Here is a 7,650-nt window from a genome sequence, read left to right on the forward strand (position 1 = left end):
GGAACAGATTTCTGTCGAAAACTTGAAGATGGTGAACGAAAAAAAAAAGCATCGAGTAGATAGAGGCTGGGCGTGGCGGCGATGGGAATGGGAGCGGAGAGATGGAATCGGAAACCAAGTTAATGTCGCAGGAACACAGAGTAAAACACGAGACGGGAACGGGGCGCGAGAGAAGAGAGTAGCCACTGGGAGCGGGAGTGCCACTTCATCTCGCCCAGAGACGCGAAAAAATATTTTTCCCTCTCTTGCTGCTGCTATCGAAAAATAAAGGCGCGCCCAAAAAGGAAGCGAGCGAGCGAGCGAGAGAGATGGATGGAGCGCAGGGGAAGAAAATAAAAATATCGATGGATGTGCGTGCGGGCGGAACTGAGGGAAAGCAGCTTCTGAAAGTGGAATTATTACCGCGCGTAATGTGTTCATCGGCAATTGAATTAACTACGACAACCATGAGTTATCAGAAAGAGGCGCATGGGCTGGACCCTTTTCACGCGGGGCAGGGGGGGCAGGGCGGTAAAGTATACGGTAGACGGGAGAGGGGGCCCTTGCTTGCTGTCTGTATCATCAACGAAAAAATGCGCAACGTCACCGCTGAAAACTCTGCCGCCAGTAAAGCGATCCTCCCGGAGCGCAAAAGCACGGAGGCGGAGCAGGGCGTCGGCGTCGTCCTCCTGCATCTGCTTATACATTCATATTTGGTGTGAATTCTCTCTCGCGGGCTCCACCGCCGCCGCCGCCGCACCGCGCCGCGCCGCAGGGAGTGCGTGCACAACAGGCGTGTGTCGTGTGCTTGTGTGTAGAGCAGTTGAATCTACCCCCCCCCCCCCATCCCTCTCGCGGAACCGAAGCCCCCCATTATCGGCAACAGCAAAAGTTACAACGCGTTCCCGCCTACAGTTTATAATTACCGGAAGCGCCAGGCCCCTTGCCGCGCCCCACCACCACCCGCACCCTGAGGGTTGGTGAGTGTGTGTGTGTGTGTGTGTGTGTGTGTGTGTGTGTGTGTGTGTGTGCGCGCGCGCGCGCGCGTAAGTGGCAGAGCCCTGTGTCAGACGCGAGTTGGTTGCGCCAAAAGCGAGAGGAAAAGAGGAAACCTTACACTGATGACGCTAAAAGCAGCGGGGGTTGGTCCCTCTCTCCCACTCCCAACCTCCAACCTCAACCCTGCTGCTCCACCCTATCTCCGCCTCTCCCTTTCCCCCATCCCTTCTCCTCTCTCTTTCTCCGTCTCTGTCTACTCCCGCCCGCCCACTTTCCTTTCTCTCACTCCGGCTCCGGCGCGAGGTGCGTTCTATCGTGAAAACACCAACTGTATAAAAGCACACAGCACAAACGCTCCGGCCTCACGCGCCCGGGCAGCCCGGGCCAGGCCGCCTCCGTGCCGCGCCAACGCCGCGCCACGCCACGCAAACCGAAAAGGCGAGCTATGCCCCTTCCCTCCCTTTCCTTCCCCACCCACCACCCCTTCTCTCTCTCCCTCTCTCCTTCGACTGCTGCCGCCACCGCCTTTTACCCGTGAGCCCCTCTACTCCTCGCCTCGCTGTTCGCGCCTGGCGTGTTCAACCAATCGCATCCTCCCCCCGCCCCCGGCCCTACGGCCACCCAGCGCTGCAGCGCCGCCGCCGCCGGCGTCCTCCATCCTGCGGTGCCTCTCCGCCCTCCTCCGCCCCGCCCCTCCACACTTAGCTACTTTGTTGCGCCCCTAGCTGTGTGGTACCTCCGCCATTACTTACTCTTGTGAGAGAGGACAACACAAAGGCGGGGTGGAAGTGGCGGAAGGTGGTGGGGTACAGCAGTGTGGGTCACGGGACGGGGTACTATGGGACAGAGGAGATCTCAGCTCTCAGCTATTTCTAACAGTGTATTAAGATATGCTGATAAAAATGACACAAGTACGTATTCAAGAGTTTTTCGTAAGGGCATCAATAATTGGATAGGCTTGCTGAACATAGACACACGTTCATTGAAAACGAGTTCAAAAGGCAGTGAGAACCAAAGTGACATCTCATATCGGTTCCCCATTTTCTACGCGAACAGAGTCGCGATAGAAAAGAGGAAGTCTCCTAAAAATCTGAGGGAAATTGAAATTGAGATATCGCGAAGTCTCTCGCGCAAGACTCGGTCTTGTGTACGTGTGCTAAAGTATAACAATGGCATTCGTACAAATGCAAACTAATTACTCTGATCGTGAAGTCTCTCGACGCGCCGCAACCACCTGGGGGGAGGCAGGTTCCCTCGCATCAACCCGATCGCACAACAACATACACACCAGCCTATTCCTTCACACCTCCGCGACTCGATACACGACGAGCCGGGGACCACCTACAGTCTGAAGTGCGTCGTGGAGAGTGTTTGGCTCCGGCCAAGGCTCCAGGCCGAAGGGGTCAGAGAAAGGCCATGGCAGCCAAGAAAAGGTTTGCTCCGCGGGTGGGCCCGGAGCTCCTGTAGGCCTCGTTAGTGGCTTTGCTTACGTTTTCTCGCCTGTTTCCCGACAACAGGGGGGCGGACCGACCGGGAACCGACAAGCTCCTGGAGGAAGAGGGGTGGTGTTTGTTCGCATTAACGAGTGTGTGTGTGTGTGTGCGCGTGTGTGTGAGAGTATAGTGCCGCGACCTATATTTTTATTTGTCGTGCTCTGCAACCGTTCTCCGCAAGTTTTTTCATGATACAATTCAGCGTTTGGATACCGAAACGGAACTTTCGCAAGTTCGAGTGAATTTTACCTCACATGAACCCAGTTTGCGCCTTTGCTATAGCAAATAGATGGGGGGGTGGAGGCAAAGGTTGGTGTGGTGGGTGGGAGTCAGGGGAGGGGCTGCATTTGGGATGGGGGCGGAGGACAAGGAGGGTGGTGAAGGGGGGGACGGCAGGGGCGGCTCGCTCGCTTTGGCAACTCTCGGCTGCTTGTTGGAAGTTTCGTGCCTTTGGGCCGCTGTGCTCCGGCTCGGCTCCGCGCCGCAGCCTGCGGGGGTAGAGGAGTAGGGGGTGAGAGAGCGAGAGCGGCGGGGGGTGTCAATCGTGAGGGGGAAACGGGGGGAAAACAGAGGATCAGGCAGGGAGGCATTCCGCCGCCGCCAGCCTACACATGGACTAGGGCTCCTCCTCGCGCACCTCGCTCGCGCTCCGCCTCTTATTCCTCCTGCGCTCCCACATCAACACAACACGCCGAGGCGCGCCTCCACACACACACACACACACACACACGGGCCGCCGCGGGGCGCCGGGGAGACTCTTTACTCGCTTTACAAGTGAAATAAACGCCAACGAACCGACTGTGGGGCAGGAGCAAAATTTGATTCGGCTTGCCGAGTGAAGCGCCGCTGGAGGGCGAGGGGGTGGGTGGTGGGAAGGGGTATCGTGGGCCCCTTCCTCCGGCTTGGAAAGAACGTGGCGCGCCGCGGCGGGTTGGGGGCCTGCGGCTTTGCTACACGCCGGCACCGCCGCGCCTCGCGGGGAGCTTCGCGAGGAGCTTCGCGTGCTTCCGCCGTATAATGACGACGCCGTCGTGAGGTGGGGGAGCTTGGTCTTCTTGTTGCTGCTGGCGCGGTATGGCGGCGGTGCGCCTCCACGGCGGAGCCCCCATCCGGGGCGGAACCGTGCTTTGCGCTGCCGCTCGGGGCTGCTGTGCCGCTGGTTGCCCTGGATGGCTGACTGCTGTGTCCCTCTTCTTGCTGGTTGTTCCGGCGAGACGGCTTCGGGAAACAATTAAATGCTCTTGCTCGAGCGATCTGCTGGTCGGGCCGCCGGCCCTCAGTACTCCTTGGCCCCTGCCGCCCCCGCAACCCCGCGCGCCGGGGGGCGGGTGTATTCGCGGCCTGGCGAGGATGCCGTCAGCTTCCCTTCCCCGGCCACCCCCGCGCCCGTGGAAGGGAGCACCCTCCCGCTCCCCGTCCCTCCGCCTCCCCTCCTCGGACAGGGAGGAACTAATAATCCCCTGTTGTGTAATTACTTATCGGAGGCCATGCGGAGGACGAGGCCCGGGCCAGGGCCGGGAGGGTCGGCGGGGTCCTCGCGGGGCTTCTCGCCCAGCTCGCGGCGGCGGCGGGTACCCGCGGTCCCGCATGCGCAGCGTCTCGCCCTGCATCGAAACAAACGGCCGATCTTCCTGTTTCGCTCGCATCAACAAGCTTTTCCTACCGCGTTGTCGAATATTCCTCATTGTCGCGGTGTTGTTTCCCTTCACTTTGGTTCTTTTCCTCGTCGGCGCGTCCTCCTGCTCCCCTTTCTGCGCGCTTTTTCTACGACATCCTTCCTTATCAGCACGATCCTGCCGTCATAGGCGGCCGCTTCCAACAACGGGGCGACTGCGCGCCAAGCCCGGGCCATCGCAGCGGTCCACGGCGACGACGCGACGACGCGACTACCCGCGGGCACGCGAGCTCCACTCCTCCCCCTCCCCGCCTCGCCCACTCCGCCCCGCCACCGCACTCGCACATCTTTGATTAATTTCAAGTCGGTGAGCTCGAATGCCCAATCAGCGCAACCAGCAGCAGCGTCAGGCTATGATGGGAACCCCACGGCGTGCGTCCGCTGCTGCTGCTGCTGGTCGGCGGCGGCGGCGCGGCGACAGTTACCGTCGTAGTTGTTTCTGCTCTGCTTGTCGTTGCACTCAGCGGCCACCCGCCCCGCCCCGCCTAGCCCTGCCTCGCCCCGTCGGACATTGAACTGTCGAGGCGTGACGTCGTTGTTGTCGCGCATCAGGACATGGCGAGTTTCACCGACTCACCGTAAATAGTAGCCGATTCTTGAAGAAACTTGCTGTTTAGAGATTCGGTCTGTGTGATATGTTGGCTCAGCTGTGTCTTATTTTCCTCCCGAGTATAACCGTATGGGTGTCTTTCCTAAAAGTGGTCAGTTCGTGCGGTCAACAAAGAGAGTCCTTCCGCCTTCAGTTCTAGCAGTTTTCCTGTTTGTTTTTTTTCTCGTCGATTTTTTGAACAGAAAATCTCGCCGTTCGCACAGCACACGGCAGCGGGCGCGTCCACCTGCGGGGCGTGGCCGAGCGGGCCGGGGGGCACCGCAGCGGGGGCGCACCACCTCCACTTCACTCCGGAAAACTAACGACAACTACTTCGTTTGTATGGAGGAAAACGCCCCGCGACGCGCCGCCGCGCCGTTCCAAAACACGACACACACGACGACGCGTCTCGCGCGCCCGACAACAAAGGCCCAACGACCATCGATTAGTCACAGGTTGATGAGCGATTTCTCCTTCTCATTCGTGTATAGGGCACCCGGGGGCGAGAAAGCAAAAAGGACGCGGGAGCGCGGCCAAATCGAAACATAATATGATTCACATGAAGGAGCCGGTACAAAAGTATCGCGTGGCGAAGGAAGCACGAGACGCCGGGACACTACTCACCCCCCCCCCCCCTGCCTGACCCCCTCGGGCCGTTTCTTTTCTTCCCCCCGCGGCTGTCCTTCATTATTCGCACGACAGAATCACATCTATATTCTCCCCCACTCGGCCCGTGCCCAGCAGCGACGGCGACGAACCAAAAATAGAGTTTGGTGGGGTGTGGTCGAAATATTATTTTTTCCACCTTCGCTTTTGTTTCGAAAGGGCCAAAGAAAGAGGTGACTAGCACAATAATTTGCAAGCTCAATTATTTTATTTTTCTCGAAGCATTTTGTATTTGCCGATTTCTATGGCTTTCTCACAGCATAATCTTTACCCCCTTCTTTTATCAGAGCACGCAGGTCTCAGCCGCGCGCTCGTCTGGACAAAAGGCCTGGCCTGGCCTCGCTGCTATCGCTGCTGCTGCCGGCGCCGGGCCCAGGGAGGGGCGCACGTCGGACTGAAATTGGTGGTATGATAACCTCTGCGTATTTTTCCTCATCCACCGTGGCCTCCCTGATCCCCCTGTCCACGCCATCCACAGCAAGAGGATTCCCTCCGGCCTGGTCCGGTGCCCGTTTTGACCTGGCGAAGGCGGGAGGTAAGCAAGGGGAAACGGGGAGGGGGGGGGGGGTATCGATTTTACGCAAACCTCGCACCGGGAGATGCCGGGCAGAATTGGCTTGTAATCCGATTTTCTTTTTGTGCCTCGCGAGACGGGCTCCGTCGTGTAACGCATTGAGTCGGACGAGAGGACCTGGACGGGGGTGGGTGGGGGCGGGGGTGGCGTGTGAGTCATATTAAAGACGGGCGGTGAGGGAGAGAAGTTTATTTCACCTGGTAGGGACGACCACGCGCGGACGAGAAGAGCTCACCGATAGTAGACGTCAGCTGTCGCAGTTTTTTCCGGCCCCCCTCGACGGAACTCTCCTAGAGCGCGCAGATCAATTATTATTCAGTTTTCTATAACCGCTCTTAAAAATACAATATAAGTAAATTTAATTTTTCCAGGTCGCGCGTGCCTCTGCTGCTCCTTGTGGCTCCGACGTATTGACGAATCCCCCGCTGTCTGGCCACCAATTGGATTACGACAAACGCACTCCTCGCGGACACCCACAAGGCACAAGCGAATAAGCGGGCGGGTGAACGCGCGCCCAACGCGCCGGAAAACGGTTTCTGAAGGGGGGGGGAGCTCGAGGATTCGCAGAGGAGGAGGGGGTGCGGACTCGTAGCCGGGGGAGGGGGGGGGGGGCGACGAAGCGGACCGCCAGTCAGAGGGAGAGAGAGAGAACTCAGCAGGACGACGGGGTGCTTACCGTGGACTGCTTGCCGAGCGCAGGAAACAATTTTACAATTCGCGCCCTTCCCGACGACATGTGGTCGTCGTCACAACCTCGGCGGCTCAAGGAGCTCTGTGCGCGTCGCGCAGAGGATAAGCCGTTTCCCGCGTCGCCCGCGCCTGCCGAGCGCTGGTGGCTGCGGCACCGTGCAACACCACCCCTTCCCTTCGCTGCCCGCCACAAAAGAGTCGTGGCCTAACCTGCTCCGAAGGCGCCAAAGGCGGTCGCTTCCGACCGGCACTAGTATCAACACCCTGCACTGAATCTGGAATATTATGATACTTTTATCACAAAAGTTTGTGGCAGCTGCTCAATTTTTTGATACCTCCGATTGATTATACCCCTCACATTAATTTGTTATAACTCCCCCCAATACTTTTCATGGCAAGATCGATCGAGATGAAATCCTTAATTTCTAACTTTTGCTATACTTTCTTTGTAAATGCATGATTTTCCTCAAATTTTCGAATTCTTATATCTTAAGATTTTACGCCGAAAATCAATTAAACGGGACATAAAATGTATCTCACACAACTAACCATGTTGTCAGTAATTTTTATTAATTTCAACGTAAAAGTAAAGGTACTGATATAGGAATCTGGTTTCTCAATAGATTTGTCATACTTGATTATTATGCGACATATCTTTCACAGTGTGCTGTCGCAAATGGCACCCAGTTTCGGTCAAAAGTTTGTGGCACACTGTGCACTCGAATGGTTTCTCACCGGTACGGGTTCGTGGATGTCCCCGCAGATGAGTAGCCCGGGAGAACGTCTTCTAGCACACAGTACACTGCTATAGTTTCTCTCCAGTATGGGTTCGCAAATGTTTCCGCAGACTGCCAGATTCGGAAAATTTACGGTGGCACACCGTGCACTCGAATAGTTTCTCTCCAGTATGGGTTCGCAGATGTGTCCGCAGACTGCCAGATTCAGAAAATTTCTTCTGGCACACCGTGCAGCCGTATGGTTTCTC

General features: G+C 57.5%; 1 protein-coding gene across 1 annotated transcript in view; it reads right to left on the minus strand.

Annotated features, from left to right (window-relative positions):
* Positions 1-7,210: 7,210 nt before the first annotated feature.
* LOC113218415 (protein krueppel-like) overlaps positions 7,211-7,650 on the minus strand; it is a 4,081-nt gene continuing 3,641 nt past the window's right edge. Inside the window, exon 3 of the mRNA XM_052266867.1 lies at positions 7,211-7,576. Coding sequence (XP_052122827.1) covers positions 7,471-7,576 — 106 coding nt within the window. The 3' untranslated portion in view covers positions 7,211-7,470. The remainder of the gene's footprint in view (positions 7,577-7,650) is intronic.

The sequence above is a fragment of the Frankliniella occidentalis genome, unplaced genomic scaffold, assembly GCF_000697945.3.
Source record: "Frankliniella occidentalis isolate FOCC.00 unplaced genomic scaffold, Focc_3.1 Scaffold43, whole genome shotgun sequence".
NCBI lineage: Eukaryota > Metazoa > Arthropoda > Insecta > Thysanoptera > Thripidae > Frankliniella > Frankliniella occidentalis.